Raw genomic sequence first — 25,317 nt, 5'->3', positions numbered from 1 at the left:
TTTGATGTTTCTTCTGCTATTGCAGTTTAAAGGAAAGAGACACGTGATCCTCCATCGGACCCCCGGCTCTGCCGTGCTCCGCTGTAGAGTTGACTCTGCTGGACTGCCTCAGCTACCTACTCCGCTCGACGTTTTGAATTGGGTGTGTATACATGTGTTGTCTTTACTGCCTTGCAATTTGAAGAGAAAAAGTAGCGGCGTGACTCCTCTACCGGGTCCCAGCTCTGCTGTGCCCCGCTGTTGAGTTGAATCCGGCAGCCTTTTCAACCGCCTACTCGGCGTGCTGTGTATAAAACAAAAGGGAACAGTCACCCTCGCTGCCGTGATGACCTGTTATTGTACATTCACATTTGTTGTGTATACGTGACTCCTCTACTGGGTCCCAGCTCTGCAGTGTTCTGGTTGAGTTGAATCCGCCAGCTTGTTCAAGCCCTCCTACTCGGTGCGCTACCGTGGTGACTGTTATTTCACCCTCACTATTGCTATTGTGTGTGTGTGTGTGTGTGTGTGTATATATGTGTTTTTCTATACTGCCTTGCAGTTTGAAAAGAAAAAGTAGTAGCAGCCTGATTCCTCTACTGGGACTGTGGTGGGAAAATTACATATATGCTTATATAGTAGTTGTATTTAATTATGCTTACATAGTAGTTGCATTTGATTATGCTTATATAGTAGTTGTATTTGATTATGCTGACACAGTAGTTGTTTTTTTCTAACATGCTACTTCTTTTTCTTTGCTGAAGGGCAGGTGACTCATATAAGAGATGGAAAGATACTGACTACGAGCTAGAAGCGTTAGCAACCGCAAGCCGCATCCGTGACGCTTCACAGAAATGTCACAGGTTTAGCAGAATAAGATGCTTGCAATTTAAACAGGTTGTTATTGTTGCATATGATTGACCTCATTTTAATACAAGGTATATATTAGGCTTACTGGCTCTGCGTAGTCAGGGCATAGCTCGGTATTCCTAAACACCTGCGTGTGTTTAGTGTGCTCTCGGGTTTGCAAACTATTAAACTTGTTTACTCAATCTTGTTTGTTCTACTGAGTCTCTGTCTTGTAGAAGTTTAAAGTGTAAACTTCCATCACAGGACCCAGCTCTGCAGGGTTCCGCTGTTGAGTTGAATCAGCAGGTTTATTTTAGCCCACCTATTGGCGTGCTTGGTCACCCGCCTGGCATGGGGAATGTGTCGCTTTGTTCCTGCACAACACGCCGCAGCTCCTTGAGCCTGTGCTCCTCTGGCATATGCTTTGATAGAATGAGCTCAGTGACACCTACCTATAATAGGCGTATATCCCATAACGATGTTTTGGTGGCCATCTTCTCTTTCAGGGAACCAGGTTTATGGCCGGTAAACTTAACGATTTGTGATTTTACCCTCCTGTATGTCGTACCTCAGCTGTAGTAGTAGAAGCTCAGGATGAAGCCAGGTGCTTTACACTGACCTCTTTATAGACTGTTACCTGCAGGAAGAGCTGCCCTTGTCTTTGCAGCATGCAAAATTAAGGGTTTTTTTATGCACAGGTCTATTGGTCCAGCATTAGTGTAGTGGTTCCCCCCACGTTTTTATCCGTGACGGCACCTGTCTTTATTATATAATAAGTAACACTATACACAGGATCACTTTTATTTGTAACGTTTTATTATTTAAAAGCACAGAGAAGTTCACAGTTTTAATACCGACAGAAACAGATTTGTTTGTGTAATGTTACGGTATCCTTGAACTCCCGACCGTACCATGACAACAAAAGTGAGATAAAGGGAAATGAAAACCGTATATCCTGAATTGAAAAATTATTATTAGTTCCCCAAGTGTTGAAGGCACAAACACAAAAAACATTAGCACTGATTACCAGTTTTAATCCAGACAGAAACACAGATGTGACCCACATGTGCTGATCTATATAGTCCATGTCTCCCTATTCAGTGCAATGGAACGGTCGCAAGTCACTCCGCTTAGCAACGACGTCAGGCAGCAGTGACATCAAACCGTTATCTTTTGGGGTTCAATTTCTGTAAAACTAGGACCCCCAAAATATATTAATACCCCGTTGCACATCTACACCCCAGCTATGTGTGTGCCGAGCGTGGTTGCTTAATTTTATATACTTTTTGAGATACAGGTGCATATAGAATTGTCTTAATATACAGTGCATATAACCCCCCTCCCCCCCCCCCCCCCCCCCCCTTCGAGCTGGTTGTAAAATCGACTTTAAACAGGACCTTTGTTCCAAACTTAAATATGTCTGCCACAGCGCAGCCATAATTCAAGGCTAAATCAACCGCAGTGTCTATGGAGGATCCAGCGCATAAGTCATCTGCTGCTTTGGATCAAGTTTGCTGTCGGTTGCTCGCAATATACTTGCTGAGAGGACCTTTCATGTGTCTTTGTCTCCCCCAAGTGGATATAAATAGTCCTGCAGCCTAGTCCAGTTTAGAGAAACAGTGCTGTACTGGGGATCTGAGAGCAGCTAATTCAATACAGTCTAGTGTAGAGAACTCAGTGCTGTACTGGGGATCTGAGAGCAGCTAATTCAATACAGTCTAGTATAGAGAACTCAGTGCTGTACTGGGGATCTGAGAGCAGCTAATTCAATAGTAGAGAACTCAGTGCTGTACTGGGGATCTGAGAGCAGCTAATTCAATACAGTCTAGTATAGAGAACTCAGTGCTGTACTGGGGATCTGAGAGCAGCTAATTCAATACAGTCTAGTGTAGAGAACTCAGTGCTGTACTGGGGATCTGAGAGCAGCTAATTCAATACAGTCTAGTATAGAGAACTCAGTGCTGTACTGGGGATCTGAGAGCAGCTAATTCAATACAGTCTAGTGTAGAGAACTCAGTGCTGTACTGGGGATCTGAGAGCAGCTAATTCAATACAGTCTAGTATAGAGAACTCAGTGCTGTACTGGGGATCAGAGAGCCAGCTAATTCAATACAGTCTAGTATAGAGAACTCAGTGCTGTACTGGGGATCTGAGAGCAGCTAATTCAATACAGTCTAGTATAGAGAACTCAGTGCTGTACTGGGGATCTGAGAGCCAGCTAATAGAACACAGTAAATGCATCTCAGTCCCCAGCACAGTGACAGTAGAGTTAATGCTATAGCTTGCAGTACTGCCTATCTCCACAAAGGGGATACACAAAGACAGGGAGCTATTTAGACTGTCTGCAGTTATTCAATCAATCAATCTTTATTTTACTCAACACCTTTACTAGTGGATCCACCAGCACAAAGTGCTTTACAAGATACAGTGAAAAACAATGCAAAATACATAAAATACAGTGAAAAACAATACAACTGTGCTGTACTGGGGATCTGAGAGCAGCTAATTCAATACAGTCTAGTATAGTGAAAACTCAATGCAAAATACAAGGCCAGGATGTGACAATTCTAAACATTGCGGATGCGTTTATACACTATAGAATCAGGAATAAGATACAGTGAAAAATCAGAAGTAGCACTGACACATCTGAGATGTCAGCTAATTAAAGAGCATGGAAAGCAAGAGAGAACTCAGTGGGTCTTGAGATCTGAGAGCAGCTAATTCAATACAGTCTAGCTGGGAGAGAGTTCAGTCGGAGTACTGGGGATCTGAGAGCAGCTAATTCGATACAGTCTAGTATAGAGAACTCCAAGTGTGGTGCACTTTTGCTTGGGGATAACAAGCAGTCCAGAGTAGAGGACCTCAGCTTGCAGGCAGGGACTGACAGCAGGTTGAGGAGGTACTCAGACCTGTGTGATGAAGGGCACTGGGTGAGCAGGAGAATTTTTTTTAATAATCCTGAACCCTACAGGTAGCCAGTGCTGCAAGACGGGGGGGGGGGGGGAGCAGCTAGTCAGAACTCGAGTGCTGTACAAATGCATGACAGAGTATCTCCGCATCCGGGAGGGAAAGGTAGGGATGGACTTCGGAGATGTTACGCGGCAGAAGGAAGATTTGACAACAGAGGAGATGTGGGCATCAAAGGAGAGGTTGCGTTCCAGAAGTACACCAAGGCTTCATACTGTGGGGGGAATGCAGCAGCAGACAGTTTCTGAGGTTCAGCGCAGCTATATTTTGATTCTTAAGTTGAGTTTTAGATCCTACTAGAAGGAGTTCAGATTTGTTAGAGTTGAGCTGAAGAAAATTGGCAGACATCCAGGCCTCGATGTCTTGAATGCAAGTCAAGCGCCAGACCATGGCAGAGGGGCTTCCAGGGTCGAGTTTTAAGTAGAGCTGGATTTCATCTGCATGGGAGTGAAACATGAGGCTGTGTTGGTGGATGAGGTGACCCAAGGGAAGCATGTAGATGTTGAAGAGGTCCAAGAACAGACCCTTGAGGGGCACCACAAGTTACTGGGTTTGCAACACCACTGCATCCAGCATAGAAAACAGACTGCATGTGTCCAGACAGGTAAGATGACATCCGGAGCAGAGCAGTGTCAGTACTGTGATGCGGCCGGAAGCCAGACTGTAGAGATTCAAGCATATTGTTATCCATGAGGTGTTTCATCAGCTGATTGGCTACAACCCTTTAAAGAGTTTTGGAGAGAAAAGGGAGATTGGAGATGAGATGGAAATCAGATCAAACAGCCGGGCCAAGGGAGGGTTTTTTGAGTACCGGTGTTACTTGGGCAAGTTTGAGGGCAGCAGGAACCGATTCTGAGTCCAGGGACAGGTTGAGAGTGTGCATAATGGAAGGAGCAAGATCAGAAGCACAGAGACGGACAAGATTAGTCGGCCAGGGGTCCAAGGGGCATGTGGCAGTAGTTGATTTCAACAGTAGGCCGCAGCACAGTGAAAATAGCTCCCTGTGTCTTTGTCTCTCTCTGCTGGAGATAGGCAGTACTGCAAGCTACAGCATTAACTGTACTGTACTGTGCTGTACTGGAGGTCTGAGATCCATTAACTTCAGCACAGTGAAAATCGCTCCCTGTCTCTTTGTCTCCCTGTGGTGGAGATAGGCAGCACTGCAAGCTACAGCATTAACTGTACTGTACTGGAGATATGAGCTCCATCAACAGCAGCACAGCTGAAAACAATTAAAAAGGTGTCATTAAGCAAACTATTAGTTCAATTAAGGGTTCAATTAAGTAACTGAGTGCTCAGCTTGGAATGAAAACCAGAAGACACCCTGCCCTAAACTAACCAGAGAGCTGTCTCCGAGCTCCTCTTTTATACCGTGGGACTGGGCATAATTATCAACGACTAATCAGTTAAGAGTAGGACACATTCTGCACATGCTAACCGCATCCCTGCAAAACTCTAATTCAAAATAATACACAATCAGAATGAAACAAACATTATTTACAGGTGCAGGGCTTCAGATATTTACATGAGAGAGTTTTCTGAAGGGTTTATTGGAGCTGCTGCAGGTAGGCAAGGCCTGTCCTGGGGAGAAGCAATGGGGGGACTTGGAAGTGTAAAGCTTAGGTATTTTTCTCAGTGAGGGGAAGTGAAGGGTCAGGTTGGGGTTACCTGTTGGCTTTTCCTGTTGAATCAAGCTTGTAGTGAAACCTGGAATGAAACTGTTGTGCAACAGGAGTCTTATTGCCATCCCTGCAATGTAATTCTAGCACAGTCCAGTCTAACTGCAGTTACGATGTAATTCCAGTACAGTCCAGTCTAGATATTAAACTACAGTCACAATGATGCAGTTCGATTCGTTCTTGATTTCACTGTGAGTTTAATACGACACACCTGAGCTTGCTACCTGCACACACTGAGGTTGATCAAGCTCCTGGTAAAACCTGGAACGGGTGAAACTGCTGGGCAACAGGAGTCTTCTTACCATCTCTGCACTAGAGTTATTTAGTTAGCACCATGTATTGTAATAAGGGGGGGAATCACCTTTTGATTTTACCGCTTTTGCCAGTCAAGGTATACAAACACAGTTCTTTCTTTTGAGAAATTCTGGTTGATGAAATCAGTCACACAATGATTTGAGATGCTTTAAAAAGCTTTATTGCATTATAGGCTTTGCAAGTCCTGACTGCGATACAGTGTAGAACCTCACACACACACACAATACTTGACATGGGGGGGGGTAAAAACGATACCAAAGCCTCAGAGATTGTAGCTCACCAAACAATACCGCGCTCTCCAGCTGCCCTGCTCTCCTGTTAGCTACAGTGCACAGGTCTGACACGAGCGCCTTCCAAAGAAAGGAAAGGAAACCCTGCATCTGACATCATTCACTGGATACAAAAAGAACATGAACATTTTTTAACTAATACAGTATTTTTTAATATGCTGGATTGCTTTTTTTTTAAATGTTGTTATATAGCTTTTCTGAACCAAACAGAATAACAGGATGCTAAGACAAAAAACATTATCAAACGTACGAAAATGTAGATACTGCATTATAAAGATGATGATCTGATTGATGATGATTTCCATATATATATCTATATATATATATATATATATATATATATATATATATATATATATATATATATATATATATATTGCTCACCAGAGATTATATAAAAAACAGTGCATGGGCTAGTGTGAGATAAATGAGAATTGAATGCCCCCGCGGCCTTCGTCCTCTGGGATTATGTAGCATCCTGCCCCCCCCAGGTTGGCATTCTCATATCACACACGACCCCATGCATTAATCTCTTATTTTTGTAAAAGAAAAAATATATATAATAAATGAAATCAAGTAAATGAAAACAGATTCATTAATGAAATATAATACTGAACAGGGTTTAAGGGTTTGTTCAGTTCTGTTCTGTTCAATAATACGACAACGCAGCCCTTTAAGGCTGATGACTTGGACTGCAGTCACCCTGTCATTGTTAATAGCCTAGTGATCTTTGAAACTGATTTTACAATGCAGGGCAAAACCTTTAAGTCAAGCAGACGAATATTTCAGCTACTGGTGGTTTCGAGTGTCTTGAAGCTATGAATGAAACATTGTAATTTAGGGCTGGTTTCACACATTCTGGTTAGCATTAGGGCTGGTTTCGCAGAGTCTTACCTAATAAATGTGCCGACTACTGTATGATGTAAAGAAAGTGTTGTGACTCATGGATAACGTGGTGTATTCTTACACCTCCTACTGTACCACTGCAGGACTATTTATTTATTTAGTTCCATCAAGCAGAAAGCTGTAAAAGCAGTAAAAGTGCTGTCTCCCCTCTTGTCTTCAGACTCAGTGGTGAAATTTGCAGACAAAACCCTGCGGAGTAGAGCAGCTCAGGTCGTTCCAAAGCGAGGGATCTGCAGGGGAACGAGTCAAAGCATGTAATATGTTGTTCCCTGTGAAAAATTCCCATTTCCTAAAATATAGTCTACATATAATAAAATGTTATCACTTCAAAATAAATGCAGAACATGCTTGCCTTACACACTGCCTGTTAGACTGCATTCAAGAACCTGGCAGCTGGTTTAGTTTGCTCCAGTTAATGACTGAGCACACACTGCACAGAGCTGCACCATTACTTTAAACCATCTTCAACAAAATAGACACCAGCTGCAGCAAAGATCTGCAATATTTCTGCTAAAGATTTGCTGTGTCCAGTACAAGGGGACGTTTCACATGTCTGTTGTTATTTTTACATGTATTTATGTTTTTATTTTGTTTGATAATTCACTGATGGCGAAAACAGAATGTCTTTCAAAGATGGACATAAAATCTGAAATACTGTGCAGTTTTGCATTGATTGTTTTCTGGTAAGCTTTTAAATATTTAGGAACATTTGTTGTATAATAACACTAAAGAGAAAACGATCAATTTTAAAAGCAACAACGTTATTTTCTGCTTTAATAAATATTACATTTAATCGTGAATTATCTTGAAATACCTATTTTTAGACCATGAAATAAGCGATTTTATTACAGTTAAGAAAAACACAGCCCTACATATGGTATATTACAATATTCTATATGCTACTGGGCAGGGATGGAAATAAGACTCCTATTGCATCACACACATACAGAAAGAAAATATATTTAAAATATTTAAGGAATTATATGATTCATATTTTCATACTACAAAAAGGTTTTGGTGTATGAAATATATGGATCATATGATTCCTTAAATATATTTAAAATATATTTTTTAAGGCCAGTTTCACTAGGAGCTTGGTTAGCCACAGTGTGTATAGGTAACAAGCTTAGGTGTGTCTTATTAAACTCTTAGTGAAACCAGGATTGGATCAAACCGCTGTGCAACGGGAGTGTTATTTCCATCCCTGCTCCACTCCACAAGAGGTCAGTGTGGCCAACTTAAAATAACGTATTTAAACATCACAGACCCACTAAAATTATTGATCTGCCCTCTGAAGGCTTTTAGAAAAGCTAATATAAATTCAATACTGGAAAATTTGAAGACACTGAGAAACACTTCTAGTTGTTTCTCATTGAATTCACACTGAAAATAATGAGAGAGATTACTAGTGGAAACATTTGTCATTGATTTTACACTGAAGACGCTGAGAAAGATATTTGGTATTTCGAAATTCAGCTCTATTGAGTGTTCAGTAGTTGTGGATGCCCTCTAGAAGCCAACAGGACTTTAGAATCTTGAAAGTCACTTTAAACTGCGACAATAAAGGACAGACACCAGGGGGCGCCTGGCTTCAGAAAGACACTCACGGCATTGGGTGAAATGAACACAATCCTCGTCGTTATGCCAGTTGTCAGGCTGGCCTGGTGCCCAGTTGGTATAATCCCATTTTGTCCCATCAGTCCATATGAAGAGGTTAGACTGAGAAAAGAAAAGAAAAATCAGATCAGCATTCAGGGAATGACCAGATCGCATTCACTCTACCGGGCCGCCCCGTATTTAGGTCTGCAACCCCGTTCCCGTTGCTCTTTTTAAGGCTCCTGTGACTGAAAAGCAGGCCTAACATGTGGCGCACTGCTTGTGTTTTTTTATGGAACGATAGCCTGCACTCAGAATGGAAGAGCTACCGGGTTATACAGTAATCCTTTTGTAACAGATGTTTCTTATTAATATGTTTTTTTTTCCAATGCAGCACAGTAGCAATTTTATGGTATATATTAAAAAAAAAAAAACACCCATATTGAATATTTTGACTTCCTGTTATGGTGTGTAACTGGTTGACGGTCCGGGCTTGCTCCCTACCCACAATCACATTATGCTCGCAAGTACATTGAGGCATTTAGAATACAGGAAACAGCAACTTGCTAGTGTTGACAGGTATAAATATTTATTTTTGTAATGGATACTTCACTCAGATTGCAAATGACTGTGGGGTTGCACACATTGACTGACATTCACAAGACAAGCTCACGACTGATCACGTAACAGTGCTACTGCTCCCTCCTGATCGAACATGATTGGTAAACTATTCTATTGTTTAGTTGCTGTATTAATTGTCTTTATTATACTCTAGTCCTTAACCATTGCAAGTAAAGGCTGCGCATCAGCATTACTCCTTCTCTTGGAAGATTACCGAACATGATATGGCTAGAATAAAACCCCTGTCCACATGTAGCTATGGCAACTTCATTAAGGAAAGCGCCCTAATCTAAACACAGCAATACGCTGTCACATATCAAATAGACTTTGCTTAACAACATGCACAATGTATAATAAACGACTGCTCTATCGCCAGTAGAATAACTAACAATAATAATCGCAATATCTTATTAGCGACTTTTTTTTTTACAAGGTGAGGCAAAGTAATAATGTTGATCAGAATGAAGTACATATCTGCCTATGAGTGTAAAGTACAGCCTTGCTGCATGACGTACAAAACAGTACATCACCATCGATGTGAAATTCGTCCTTGCTGATCCGATCTTTAGGGGTGATTGTTATTGTTTTCGGCATCTTTGGACAGCTCTGAATACTGAGGTAACTGAACTTGAATACCATAAGCACTTTCATTAGACAGGCATGTTTACGTAAATTCAAAGCAAAGCTGCCTGTGTTCATGTTTATATATTGTGCATGAATTGATTTGGTTATTCTCAAACAAACCAAAAAAGCCTTGCGTGGTTTTTTTGCCCCTTCTCAACTGTAAAACCAAAAAATCTCTGACATCATAGAAAATACGTGTTTTTCAGCGTTGTCATAGAAAATAAAATTGGTAAGAGATTCGAAAAGGCGGCCTAAATCTGCTTTGCATTCATACGTATGTAAAGGCTGGCCCTGGTCCAGGATTGCAGGCCCTGGGCTGCAACGAAACGGTGGCCTAAATCTGGACTGGCCCCTGGGCTGCCTTTTCTTTTTTGGCTCGTTCACATATGAATTAAATTGTAAGTGTGAACAGGGTCTAACACCACTTTCACACACAAATGCAGATTCTGAGCCATCTCAGAGACTTTAAAGAAATTCTTTAGAATACCCAATCACACGGCACGAGACTGCGCAATCTATAGAGCTATAATACAGTCATAACCCTTTCACACAGCCAAAGGGATCACGCGGTACAACTTTCAAACCTGTCAGTCAACAGGTCGTTTTCATGACAGCGGCAATGGAAACAAAACAAGTAAGTAAAGCAGAGTAACGCGGGTAAAAACAAAAGGAATGTTACATATATATCAATTCCTTATCTTTTAATGAATGGTGCTGGAGAATGGTAAACTTCCCTGTGCTCGCTTTGTCCTCTCTATTAATCATACATATGTGGAAAATTGAAATAAAAATATTTAAGTGGGGATGCACGTCCGCTATACAGTCACCTGGGGAGTTGACTTTTAATCCACGCCCGCTATAGCGCTTCAGTGCCAGCACAGCCTTTCACACAGGAGTTGAGACGCTTCACTTAAAATATGACGTCTCTGTGACGGTAAAGGCAATTCACACAGATCAAAATACAGCATCACTGCCGGTTCTGAGCGATCATAACTCGTCTGTGTGAAAGGGGCTTGTGGCAGAGCAAAGCTCTGCCCTTTTTAAATTGGCAGGGATGGGGTTAATTTCCCCTACCTGCCTGGGTTTATTATGTTCAGGTGGCTGGGGTTGATTAGTTGATTAGGTTAATTAACGATCAATCAGCGACCAGCTACCTGACATAAAAGGAGGCCTCTGCTTCTCATTTGGGAGAGGGAGCTGAGGAAGCAAGGTTGGTGGTTTGTTTGTATGTTTGAAAAAAAGTTTGAATCCAGTGAAGGCAATGCCCAGCCTGGAAATTGTTATTTTTGCTTTTTGTCTTGCTTTATTTGTGTTTAAATCCCTTTATTTTGGCCATTGTGCCCTTTCATTTTTGTGTTTATTTATAATAAAATAGTTATTTTTTTGAACTACAGACTGTCTCTGGGCCTTTATCCACTCACCAGCCTGCCACAGGGCTAAAGACTCCCATTCCAGGTTTTATTATGAGCTTGGTTAACCCCAGTGTGTACAGGTAAAACCAGGAAGGGATCAAACTGCTATGTAATGAGAGTCTTACTTCTATCCCTGATAGGCATAGAGACAGGGAGCTTCCTTTAACCTAAAGCTGAAAAATGAAAATGAAAAACATGAGTGTGCTAGATCATATTTCTCTTAAAAACTTTTCAAATTGGGACCTAGAGGTGGAGGCAATGTAATCCCAGTCCAGTCTAACTGCAGTTACAGTGTAATCCCAGTCCAGTCTAACTGCAGTTACAGTGTAATCCCAGTCCAGTCTAACTGCAGTTACAGTGTAATCCTGATCCAGTCTAACTGCAGTTACAGTGTCAGTCCAGTCTAACTGCAGTTACAGTGTAATCCCGTCCAGTCTAACTGCAGTTACAGTGTAATCCTGATCCAGTCTAACTGCAGTTACAGTGTAATCTCAGTCCAGTCTAACTGCAGTTACAGTGTAATCCTGATCCAGTCTAACTGCAGTTACAGTGTCTAATCCTGATCCAGTCTAACTGCAGTTACAGTGTAATCCTGATCCAGTCTAACTGCAGTTACAGTGTAATCCCAGTCCAGTCTAACTGCAGTTACAGTGTAATCCTGATCCAGTCTAACTGCAGTTACAGTGTAATCCTGATCCAGTCTAACTGCAGTTACAGTGTAATCCTGATCCAGTCTAACTGCAGTTACAGTGTAATCCTGATCCAGTCTAACTGCAGTTACAGTGTAATCCTGATCCAGTCTAACTGCAGTTACAGTGTAATCCTGATCCAGTCTAACTGCAGTTACAGTGTAATCCTGATCCAGTCTAACTGCAGTTACAATGTAATCCTGGTCCAGTCTAACTGCAGTTACAGTGTAATCCTGATCCAGTCTAACTGCAGTTACAGTGTAATCCTGATCCAGTCTAACTGCAGTTACAGTGTAATCCTGATCCAGTCTAACTGCAGTTACAGTGTAATCCTGATCCAGTCTAACTGCAGTTACAGTGTAATCCTGATCCAGTCTAACTGCAGTTACAGTGTAATCCTGATCCAGTCTAACTGCAGTTACAGTGTAATCCTGATCCAGTCTAACTGCAGTTACAGTGTAATCCTGATCCAGTCTAACTGCAGTTACAGTGTAATCCTGATCCAGTCTAACTGCAGTTACAGTGTAATCCTGATCCAGTCTAACTGCAGTTACAGTGTAATCCTGATCCAGTCTCTGCAGTTACAATGTAATCCTGATCCAGTCTAACTGCAGTTACAATGTAATCCTGATCCAGTCTAACTGCAGTTACAGTGTAATCCTGATCCAGTCTAACTGCAGTTACAATGTAATCCTGATCCAGTCTAACTGCAGTGTAATCCTGATCCAGTCTAACTGCAGTTACAATGTAATCCTGATCCAGTCTAACTGCAGTTACAGTGTAATCCTGATCCAGTCTAACTGCAGTTACAGTGTAATCCTGATCCAGTCTAACTGCAGTTACAGTGTAATCCTGATCCAGTCTAACTGCAGTTACAGTGTAATCCCAGTCCAGTCTAACTGCAGTTACAGTGTAATCCTGATCCAGTCTAACTGCAGTTACAGTGTAATCCTGATCCAGATCCAGTCTAACTGCAGTTGTAATCCTGATCCAGTCTAACTGCAGTTACATTGTAATCCTGATCCAGTCTAACTGCAGTTACAGTGTAATCCTGATCCAGTCTAACTGCAGTTACAGTGTAATCCTGATCCAGTCTAACTGCAGTTACAGTGTAATCCTGATCCAGTCTAACTGCAGTTACAGTGTAATCCTGATCCAGTCTAACTGCAGTTACAGTGTAATCCCGTCCAGTCTAACTGCAGTTACCAGAAATCTATGTCTGGAATGGGTGAAACTGCTGTGCAACAGGAGTCTTATTTCCATCCCAGAAATCTGCTAACTGGGTGTTAGTTTTAGTGGCCCGTTGTCCTATCACAGTTTTGACTGCTATTGTCCATTTTGATGCTATTCACAGTTATTTTTGTCCTATCACAATTTTGTTACTGTCCATTTTCCTATCACAGTTTTGACTGCTATTGTCCATTGTCCTATCAGTTTTGACTGCTGTTGAAGTCAGTCTTGGGATTTGTATTTTGTTGTTTTTTTAGAAGGGGCAGGAGCTAGTCTAGTTTGGGTCTCCATGACCCCCCTTGTTAGGGCATTTTACCTTGGGAAACCTGAGCCCCCCAATCCAGGCTCTCTGCAACGAGGGGCTCCCTTTACGCACAAGCTTAAAGACCAATTTGTTCTCCTTATAACTGTGGATTGAAGCCAGGCGTCCTCCACACCCTCGATTTCTGCAAAACTCCTAGAGATAGAAGAAAAGACAGAGGACCTGAGCTTCCCAAAACAGTTTTGCACATTCATATTACATGAAACTAACTCACAAATGAGAACACAGCTCGATTTGAAAGAGTCTTGATTGCGAATATTTAATATGACCACTCTTAGCATCAATAACAGCTTGTTCATCTTTTTGGCATTGTATCTATGCACTTTCTCAAAACCTCTGGTGTAACGAAGACTCAAGCCATGTTAGACCACTTTTTGCTTTAATTAGGCATCTTAAACAACTTCTAAAAAGTCTCCTGCATTTTATCACTTGTGGCTCTGTGTTCCTTTTCTCTTCCTATTTGACATGAATTGCATGTGTGGCTTATTAAAGTCATCAGTATAATTAGACAATCAATGATTTGTCTATTCTGACAATTTCCCAGGGCTTTCAGTTCCAGCGGTTTGATTTCACATGCTCAACAAATCAAAACTACAGAAGCAATGACATGCTGTAATAAATGTGTACACTACTCTATACATTATTATTATTATTATTATTATTATTATTATTATTATTATTATTATTTTGCTGATTTAGCAGACAATCTTATCCAAAGCAACTCAGGGGGTCCAGGGGTTGAACTGCGCATCACAGCTGCTGCTGCAGAGTCACTTGCAATAGGACCTGGGTTTTATGTGTCATCTGAAGGACAGAGCACAAGGAGGTAAAGTGATTTGCTCAGGGTCACACCATGAGTCAATGGCTGAGGTAGGATTATAAGCCCTTGACTTTAACCACACATATATTATATTTTCAGAAACGTATAACGTAAATAGAGTAATTGCTGGCTCAGAGTGTGTATTACCAGGGAATAATACCATCAAGAGGTTTTGGGAACAGTGTTTTTTTTTCATTTATCTACACAATCTTACCCCACAACTTCCAAGTGAAAAAAATATTCTAGAAATATATATATATTTCTATAGTGCCTATAGAAAGTCTACACCCCCTTTCAAAATGTTCACCTTTTGTTGCCTTATAGCCTGGAATTAAAATGCATTAAAATTGTTTTTTTTGTTTTTTTTTCATTTATATACACATCTTACCCCACAACTTCCAAGTGAAAAAAATATTCTAGAAATCACACACCAAGTTCAATAATTCAAAATCACACAGAGAGAGTTAAGAGTTCTCCACCTGTGTTAGACAGAGTAGAGAGAGAAAGAGATTTCAGAGATAAGAGAGAGAGAGAGAGAGAGAGAGAGTTCCCTCCTCAATAGAGAGGGAAGTAGAGAGAGAGTCGGTTTTAAATTCAGAGTTTGTTCGAATGTTTCAAGAGACGAGAGACTTTAGAGAGAGGAGAGAGAGAGAGAGAGAGAGAGATGAGGAGAGAACCCCGATTGAGAGTTCAGGGCTCATAGGATTGTCCAGACAAGCTGAAAGCAGCTCAAAGCTGGGTAAAGGCAGATTTCAAATAAGAACTTGATATTGGGGGAGCAACAGAACCATTCAGAACGACTGGAGCAGAACACGATTAAATACTAAGGAGAAGCGTAACTTTAAAAAATTACAAGGGCTGAATAAATGGACCCTTTTACACTTGTTCTACTTTGAATTTACAAAATGGCTATTTGAGAGAGAGAGAGAGAGTGTAAAATAAACAGCGCTGAATAAAATGGACCGCTAAGGAGAAAAATAAGCACAGCATGCAGTTCTCAATTTTGTAATTTACATGAAATCGCTGGCTCTACGTTACATCACTATTCAGAGAGATGGGGTTAACGGATATAATAATAATAATGACAACACACACATACACTGACACACACTGACACACACAAATAATAACACATATTGGGGGACAACACAACACACACACACACACACTGACACACACAGACACACACTGACACACACACACACACACAGACACACACACACACACACACTGACACACACACTGACACACACACACACTGACACACACAGACACACACTGACACACACACACACACACTGACACACACACACACACACACTGACACACACACACACACACACACACACACACACACACACACACACACACACACACACACACACTGACACACACTGACACACACTGACACACACACACAGACACACACTGACACAGACACACACTGACACACACAGACACACACAGACACACACACACACAGACACACACACACTGACACACACTGACACACACTGACACACACACACACACACAGACACACACACTGACACACACTGACACACACGCACATACACACACACAGACAGACAGACAGGCAGTCAGACTGACAGACAGAATCAAGATTCTTACATTGGCAGAATAAAAAGACAGGGGCCCTGGGAAGTACTGGTAACACCAGGATCCGATTTTGGTGCAGTTGCTCAATGCTTCGATGTCACACGGCTCATTTTCCTCTGCTGGGAGAGGTCCAGGGACTAAAAGAGAAACACATTGTTTATATTATGTTAAACGCATTGTTTGTATTGGGTTAAACGCATTGTTTGTATTGTGTTAAACGCATTGTTTATATTATGTTAAACACAATGTTTGTATTATGTAAACACATTGTTTATATTGTGTTAAACGCATTGTTTGTATTGTGTTAAACGCATTGTTTGTATTGTGTTAAACGCATTGTTTGTTTGTATTGTGTTAAACGCATTGTTTATATTATGTTAAACGCATTGTTTGTATTGTGTTAAACGCATTGTTTGTTTGTATTATGTTAAACGCATTGTTTGTTTGTATTGTGTTAAACGCATTGTTTGTTTGTATTGTGTTAAACGCATTGTTAAACGCAAGTCTACCTCCTTATTTTAGGGCTCTGGCAGAAAGGATCGGGTTATGAGGCTGTAGTTTTACACTCTCAGGATTGTGTTAATTTGGCTGGTCTGAGGGTTCAGGCACATCATCGGCGTCTTCTGTTACCTGGCTGGGGCAGTTGACCCCCACAGATCTTGGCTTGCCCCCCGTCCCCCCCCAAATATTACTTGCCATTATTTCTTCCACTTTTAGCCCCACCAAGACACGTTATTAGCATAAAATGAGACACAGTGGAAACTCATTTTGGAGTTTGTTATAAACCATCGCCGCGCTTTTAAAAATACCTGCATTAAGCACAATGTATAATTTATCTGAAGAAAAAGAACGATGAGGTCAAAGCCCCGTGTTCTCTCATTCATGATGCTATTGGATAAATGCAAGCCGGCCTCTTGAATAAAGTATACTGGGTTTATTGCTGGAAACGTCATTCACCCAATGACGTGCCAAACTCACTAATAACTGAGTTAATACACCCAGTTAATACATCTCCAAAACGCCGGTGTGAGTCTCTTAATAGCAGATGCAACAGACCGCTCCTAGGGAAACAGAATGCTTAAAAAGGTAACACCAGCAGTGTTCAATACAAGAAGTTACTTACTGGTACAAGTTCAAGGGCACGTTTGTTTTATAAAAGTGAACATTCTTAATGAATTATAAAGTTCCAACAGCTATGTATCACATCTGTACGCTGCTTGTACTTGAGAATTTTACAATATCCTTTTTGTTAATGTCTATTTGCGCGCTACTGTGGTTTCACTATTAAACGATGTTAAAAGCAGTGGTGAAAGTGGGGTGGTGTGAGCCCCCCCCCCCAATAATTATCCATTGATATTCATTTGGACCATTTTGTCGGAGTAAATGGCCAAAAAATATCTGGACAGGTTCTGCCGTGATGCAAATAAATGAAATCTTCTGTCATTGGGAGTAGGGACGGGACGGTAAAGCATTTCTGCGGTATGATGACCTTAAAAATAAATACCTCGGTGTTATCAGATGAAGGGCTGGCTTCAGCCCCGATGCCCCCCCCCCCCAGTAAAGGTGTAGTGTACCCCCGTTTGAAAGCACTCCACTTTCTGAAAGAGCTGGCAAATCTCCAATTTCAAACAGCAGAGACAGTAAAAAAAAAAAAAAAAAAAAAGATTTAAAAACATTATAGACCTTTTATGGTGCGTAATCTAAAAGCAATTGACAGTAAACATATTGTAGATGGCTTTTAAAAACGACACATGATCCATAGCATTGGCTGAATGTGGTCAAATCTTCCAGTTTAGAACTTTTTCTGTAGTTATTATTCACTTTTATTCGACGTTTGCTAAACGTTTTAACTTTGCGCTGCCATCAATTCAAAAGACGTGTTCTGCTGAGGTGCCACGTCCTATTTTCACGCCGAGTGGAAACTTGGGGCGCAATTCACGTGTTCGGTGAAAGACTAGACCACCCTGAAATTACCGGACCCTTATTTTTAACTCTTTGTATTAAAAAAGTGAGTCATACTTTCCATTTGTTCATTTTAACTGTCGTCCTACTCTTTCTATCTGAAGTAGGGTCTTGGGTTAACCATTTCGGTTTTTATTTTATTGTGTTTATATAGTGCCTTCCACACGCCAGTATCTCAAAGCGTTTTACATGGTATCAAGAAGTAGTACAAATAATAATAATAATAATAATAATAATAATAATAATAATAATAATAATAATAAATAATGTAACTTTGTAATTGACTGCTTCACAGTTGGTACAGCAGTAATGAATTATAGATAACAGATAAATGTCCTATTTGTTTCACTCTGAAAGTCTGGTAACTCTTTGCTTACCAAAAGCCAAGATGAGTCTCAAACTGCAAAGCAGACAAAGAAGAAAAAACGCCTTCATTTTGCTTCTACGCAGGACTGGGGAGAAAAGTGGGAATTAAATCCAAGGTTAGCTTTTTGACTTTTTGGTTTCAGTACTTCCAGAACATATTTAGCAAACCTAAATGTTATGGTTATGTTGAGAGAAGTTCAATTTTCACACCACTGTCCCGCTGCACCAAATAAAAATAAAAATAATCTCCACTGGTGTTTCACTGGGGTGTCATCCCTGAAGTTTCCACTGTGAATATTTCTAATGAATTTGCACTCTACTGTATATTTTCGATCAGAATTGTAATGGACCATCTGCAAAGGGTTAAAGATATTGTAGCTGCCATAACAATGCTGTAACTCTCGCCTGTCCTGCACCTCTCCCTACACAGGTCTCACGTGTGCAGTTTGGAAAGAACCACACAGTACACATGGATTTTCATTAAAAAAATGAACTCTGGTACTAAACTAGGTTAAGAAGAAAACACTTTCATTGCAAAAATACTTTTTTTGAGTCTCAACGAAAAGCAGATGGACTAAAATGAATGTGTTACGAAGGCATGTTGAAGGAACTGAATCGTTTCCAACTGGAACCACAGTGGAGTTGCATTTAAACGCAAGCGCCAATACCTGTAAGTCTTACCAATGCAAATGCATGTATACAAATACATTGAAATCTAAATAGAAATGCACAACTGAGACTTTACAAATGTAAATGCAAATGCCTTTGACAGATTATACAAATGCATTTGTCAAAATATGTACTTGAAATCATCAACAATAATTGCAAAAGGAACGCAATCAAAACATGGACGCTTTTCTCTATCAATTCAAACGACTCCCTGTTATAACAAAATCTTTTAAGTTCCGCCTTCAACACCTGGGTGAGCTCCACCCTGCTTACAGTTGCTTGGCAACATGCGCTGATTGACTGATGATGTTAACTCCAGGCAACTGTCAACAGTTCCAAACTCAGAGCTAACACTGAGTTTAAAATGAAATATTTATTATAAATCTGAGCAAGGTTGCAAATCCTGTAAATATCCATGTCTCTTTTGCTGTTGATTTTTGCTATTGGATCTTGCCAGGAACCCCTTGAAATTTGAGATCTATATCTCCAGGGAGCTGGGTAAACAAAGAAATTTGAAGATTTGAATTTGAAATTTGAGCAGGACGTTCGTAAAGGTGCTTCAGTATTGATCTGCTGTTCTTGTTACGATTTCCCCTTTGAAGACCAATCTCTTTATAAAATACTGGCGGTAAAACCATAGGAGATATCCCAATGTTTCAATATCAGTTCACTCTAAATTTATTAAGAGACAAATTTAAATCCAGTATTTCTTACCTGGGGTGGGTCGTCAACCGTTCTTTCAGTGTGATTCTCGACAGCAGATCATGGCTGCCTCCAAGCCAGCCTTTTTATATCCTAATCAATGAGGAACTTTCAAACTGCATATTCATAAATCAAAACTCCACCCAGCATCTCAAGACTTTCTAAACACTTCCAAATAAGGTAAACCATTGAAAAGGCAACAGCTGAAATGTTTGTTGGCTCGACTTTGTTTTCTTGTAGTTTTTACCAGAATACAAAACTTTTCCTGTTGGTCGTCATGCTAGCGACACAACGGGGGCGCTTCACATGTTTGGTATTCATGTTACTTCTGGTTCCTAAAGCAGTTAACCAGGGCTTCAAAGTTTGCCATGCCTGTCTGGTTTAACTCACTTGAGGACAGGCTATTTTGTAAATTTTTTGGAGCATTTTTTTAAGTGGCATCTACCCATTTTAATTTTCTCTAACTGTACCGTTATGATAACTCATATTTTGGGAACCGCAAAAGTCTAAATGTAACAGTTAATTCTGCAAATAGAGTAGAACCTCATAGTTGTGAACACCTTGGGAATGGAGGGTGTTCATACATCTGAAATGTCAGTGACTCTGAAGATGAGTTTTTGATGGTTAATAAATGTTCACAGCCTCAATCTGGAGAATACACGGATACAGCACAGTAATGCAATGCTCATTGTTATAGTTTGAAAGGATTTAGAACGGTACTACGCATTTCAGAAAGGAGACATCCACTAAATGATCCAATAGATTTATGACCGTACAATAACATAAAGTGCTTTGGCCTATGGCCTTGTCCTTTGGAACGCTATAGCCCCCCTATACTGGCTGAACTAGGAAAATTTGAAAACAATTTATAACTAAACCAGCATCAGAAAATTGGCACACGGGGCCACCTTCCCCCTGGATAAGGCAAGGTGGAGGCAGGAGAGGAGGAGTTCAAAAGAAAATAACAGGGAACAAAGATGAGAGAGCTATAGGTGGAGTCTCCTTTCAGAAAAACAACCAAGTTTACAAGGAAAAAGGCTAAATTTAACTTTGAACTCGTGACTGTAGCAGAAACACAGATTTAAACACCCAGGAAAACATGGGTTAATATAGTACTTTGATTTATTTTATTGTGACAAAATGCATTTTTGCAGCTTGCTCAGTCATTCAGCCTCCTTTGCCTTGAAAAAAAAAAACCCTGTGATTTGTTTAAAACATAAAAGCCCCAAATAAAATTGCCCGCACTTGCTTTGAAATCTGGCATAGTGGTGAAGTGTTGTCCAGGTTTGGTGCTGGCCTTCAGCGACAGCTCTGGATCATGTTAGCTGTCTAAGAAGAACAAACAAGTATAATTAGACATGACAAACAAACAAAACACTAAACACTCATGGTACGTTATTGGTTCTCCTTTTGGTTTGCTCGCAACCATAACAAAGGAACAGAATACTTAGCCACATCCCCTTTTGTACCGTCAGTCACACCCCCTTGGTTAACGAGTGCAACCGTTTCTCCTCCAATCTGTGGTTGCCACATCGCTTCCCTTCTAGGGTGATGACTTGGTGTACCCCCCTTTCCCCCTTTCTAGATGGCCAACTTCCACCTTTCCCTGGAATGAATTGTCAGACCATCCAGTCCGGGGCACTCTGTTCCCTTTACACTGTGCCCTCACAGGTCGGGAGGGAGATTTGTAACCAAGATTCATTTTTTCTCTGTCACAGGGACCTATGAAAAAGTTTGTTGACACAATAATATCTTCTTCTAGACAATGTGATGAAAGCTATTAAAAAGGCCAACAGAATACTTGGATATATAATGAAAAGTGTTGAATTTAAATTGAGGGAAGTAATGTTAAAACTATACAATGCATCAGTAAGAACTATGGGATGCCATGTGTAAAAAAAAAAAAAAAAAAAAGCATTTATTTTTTTTCCCAGATTTAGCTTAAATCTTGTATTTTTTCCCCAGATTTATAAATGTTGTGAAAATAAATAAATACTTTTTTTTAAATGTGTACATTCAGATATAATTTATAAATCTAGTTACAAGATTTAACATTTAGCTAAATATTTAACTAAATGTTAAATCTTGTTAAGGATTTAAGATTTAGCTAAATATTTAACTGGCCAGCTAAATCTGGAGTTTGTATGCAAATGAGCTCCGCCTGCTTTGTGCTTTCACGCGATTTGATTGGCTCTTGTAATGCTGAAATGTCCATATTCCCTCATTTGCATTACCCCTTCTCTCACTCTTCACTGTGCAGCCTCGTTTCACACAGGCTAGAGACTGCCTGGAACAAACATTTCTTTTCTGTTGAGTCCCGCTGGCATAATCGTGTTCAGTCTATTTATCCATTTACTTTCTTTTATTCTTCTATATGTCGCATTGTCTAATTTTAGCTGTTCTAAGACTACAAACTTTGCATCATTTATGTATGTCCTTGACGGGTGAAGTGCTGTACTATTGGTTCATTCATTTTTTATTTCTAATTAATAAAAGGCGGTTCTGAATTATTTTATATAAAGTTGTTCCAGTCTCGCCAACATATTTCATTTCATCACATTTTTCACAGACTAGTCCATAAACAGCATTGCTATTTTTACTTTTGTCCATGTATTTACATACTTTACAGGCACTAGTTCAAGTATTTGTAGAACCTATTCTATCAATTAAGAAACCCAACAGCTGTTTAAAGTGGTGATATCAAACACAAAAGCCCTTGTCAAGCATAAAGCAAACAGGCTCAATTGGAAAGGTGCTGGGTCCCAAGATTGACACAATTGTTGCTTCTGACTCGGCTTCATTTTTTGATCGTTCCACTTTATATTGAAATGCTCATTGTACAACTTCAAGTGTTTTGTGACCATTCCCTTCTCAGCTGGGTTGTAACCAGAATAACGATGCTGAGACACACATGCCAAGGAAAGTGCTCAACCCAGACTGAAGTGTTGTTGGTTATCCTGACAAGCACTACTACAGAGAGACAGCCAGACAGGGAATGGGAGAGGCATCATCACAGGTGCAGGCAAGTATGCTTTGGGAAGACACACGGACAACATGCAGGTAAGGCACAGGTAGATGAGGACACACATGGACAGACATTTTGCCCATACATACAAGAATACCTGAGAGAGCATGAAGCAATATATTTCCAACAATGAAGATGATGGACAAGACCAATAATGGCAGCGAGTGCAAGGGATAATGAGAATGCAGTAAGGGTATGGGAAGTGACAGTTGATGGGGCAGGCATTGCAGATCCAGGGCTGGGTGTTGGAGCATTTCTTTTTTTGGTTGTGCGTTGTCAATGTTTTTGTTGCAGGTGTGACTTTTGAGCTGATAAGGGAATGCTCACAATCCCCTTGAAGTTCTACAAAGAGCATTTCAATGTAAAGTGGAGCGATGAAAAAAAAGAAGCCAAATTAGAAGCAACAATTGTATGAATGTTGGGCCCCAGCACCTTTCCAATTGTGCCTGTTTGCTTGATGCTTGTCAAGGTTGCCCCAATTGCTTCTCCTAACTTGGGCTTTTGTGTTTTGATGTCACCACTTTAAACAGCTGTTGTTTTTTTTAAACTTGTTTTTTTACACTGACAGTGTTTTTGTTATAGATATCACTTACAGGAGTAATATAACAGAAATGAGAAAATAAGTAAAATAATGGTATAAGGCTGTGTGGTCCAATGGTTAAAGAAACATGCTTGTAACCAGGAGGTACCCGGTTCAAATCCAGACTGACTCATTGTGTGACCTCAGCGAGTCACTGAACCTCCTTGTGCTGTGTCTTGTCACTGCTCCTTGTGCGAGTCTTTGGGGTGAGATGTTGTTGTAAGTGACTCTGCAGCTGATGCATAGTGCACACACCCTAGTTGTGTATCTTGTAAAGCACTTTGTGTTGGTGCTCCACTATGAAAGGTGCTATATAAAAATAAAGATTATTATATAAGGGACTTTATAACACTGTGGAAAGTGTAAACATATTAGTTTTTTAGTTGTAAATGTACGTCCATCAGTGGTGAAAACAATATGTATATATTGGTAGGTATTGATATTTACGTAGCTACAAAACAACAGTGTTATGAATGATTAAAAAAGGTACAGATGCATGTCAGTGCTAAAGGGTAGTATACTAACACATTTTAATGCTGAAAAACATTATTCTCCTTGTTATAGAGGTGTTTAATGTAAGGCATTTGTAAAGCATTAGATCTCTTCATAAAAAGCCATATCCATGTCCTTTCCATTTGTTGGCCATGGTTTAACTTCAATGAGGGCATCATTTGCATCAGTGTCCTGAAGTAGCACCCTGTCCTTGGTGTGTGATAATGGAAGATAACTGGTCATTCCTGTTGTCCACAGTAATTTTGCTCTTGACATCCACAATGTCTTCCCAAACAGTTTTGGACTTTTTTGGTGCACTGCATACCAGGATGTGGAGTTCCAAGTCACCTGGCAAGGCTTTTTTTTTGGGGGGGGGGGGGGGGGGCAGTTTGCTCAGTATGTCCTGAAGCTCTGTCTGTTGTGAATAAATGACAAGTAATTTTCCTGATGTTGAGTTTGTTTGTTTAGCTGTTGGACCCAGTGATGTTGTTCCTGGTGCTGTTGGGGTCTGGCTTGTGGCTTATTGCGATGCTGATTCTGCTGGTTTGTGTTACAGACAGTTGCACGACAGTATTTCTCAAGGGGTGGATTTCGTTCTGAATATTTTACATTGACAGTTGCACAATAATAACCGTCAACGGGCTGTGGTTGACCAGGAGATGCTACGTGGACAGTTGCACGATAGTAACTCTCAACGTGCTGTGATTGGTGTGGAGATCGCTGATAGTGTGGTTGTGTCTGTGTCTCTGGTTTCTGATGTATTATTGAAGTTGTGAGTGTGAGTGGGCTGCGTATTTGTTGATTCTTATCCTGTCCTATCCAGTCATGTAGTATTTATGTTGTTGTTTCATGGTGAAAGGCATGATGGTTCCAATGTTTCAGGCCAATGTTTAATGTGATATAAACATACATGGGGTCATATGCATTTAGAGTTAAATGCAAATGCAATACAATACAAATATGAATTTGCTCAATGCAAATGCAATACATTTACTACCAAACTAAATACAAATGCAAATGTGTGACAAATGTTAAATGCATTTCAAACACTTTCCCGTACTACATATGTTCAAAGTTTTTGGGGAATAATAGCCATTTTCTATACTTTTGAGGCATAAGCAATTAGGAAATAACACTTACTACCCAGGAACAAAAATTGTGTTACACTGTGTTATTTGTAGCTGTTAAATGGCTGGCTGCACAGGCCTCAATTAGCACTAATCCAGGACTACCTAATGTTAACTCAGGTAAGCTAGTGCAAGATTAGTGCTGATCAGGGATTGTGAAAGCAGCCAAAAGAATTGGAGATTTCAAGTTATGTCTAACATTGCATGAAGTAACTAATTGTTAGCTCAATTGGGAGGCCAATGTAATATTTGAGAACTGGAACACAAACAGCAGACACAGTGGGTCCCCAGGACCAGGTTTGTGAAACCCGGACATAAATGATGATATATTTATATATGTCACAGTTTATTATTTGTACTTATTTTGATTGTTACGTTTAATAAACACAAAGTTCTCAAAAGTGTCCTTTGTTTGCTTCTTTCAACTTTACCAGCAACACTGAAAAGTCTCTCTACTTTATTATGAGCATTATTA

At 40.3% G+C, this 25,317-nt stretch overlaps 1 protein-coding gene across 1 annotated transcript; it reads right to left on the bottom strand.

The window, feature by feature from the left end:
• Positions 1–5,926: 5,926 nt before the first annotated feature.
• LOC121304477 (lectin-like) lies at positions 5,927–19,707 on the bottom strand. The gene is made up of 6 exons (XM_041235638.1): positions 19,631–19,707; positions 18,259–18,333; positions 15,932–16,056; positions 13,474–13,614; positions 8,593–8,704; positions 5,927–7,215 (listed from the first exon to the last, which is right to left on the bottom strand). The coding sequence occupies exons 2-6, from the start codon at positions 18,314–18,316 to the stop codon at positions 7,148–7,150; spliced, it is 504 nt and encodes a 167-aa protein (XP_041091572.1). The 5' UTR covers positions 18,317–18,333; positions 19,631–19,707; the 3' UTR covers positions 5,927–7,147.
• Positions 19,708–25,317: the final 5,610 nt, after the last annotated feature.

This window comes from Polyodon spathula, chromosome 38 (assembly GCF_017654505.1).
Source record: "Polyodon spathula isolate WHYD16114869_AA chromosome 38, ASM1765450v1, whole genome shotgun sequence".
In the NCBI taxonomy this organism is placed as follows: Eukaryota; Metazoa; Chordata; class Actinopteri; order Acipenseriformes; family Polyodontidae; genus Polyodon; species Polyodon spathula.
Note: the sequence above shows the minus strand (reverse complement) of the source record. Positions and strands in the feature narration are given on the sequence as shown.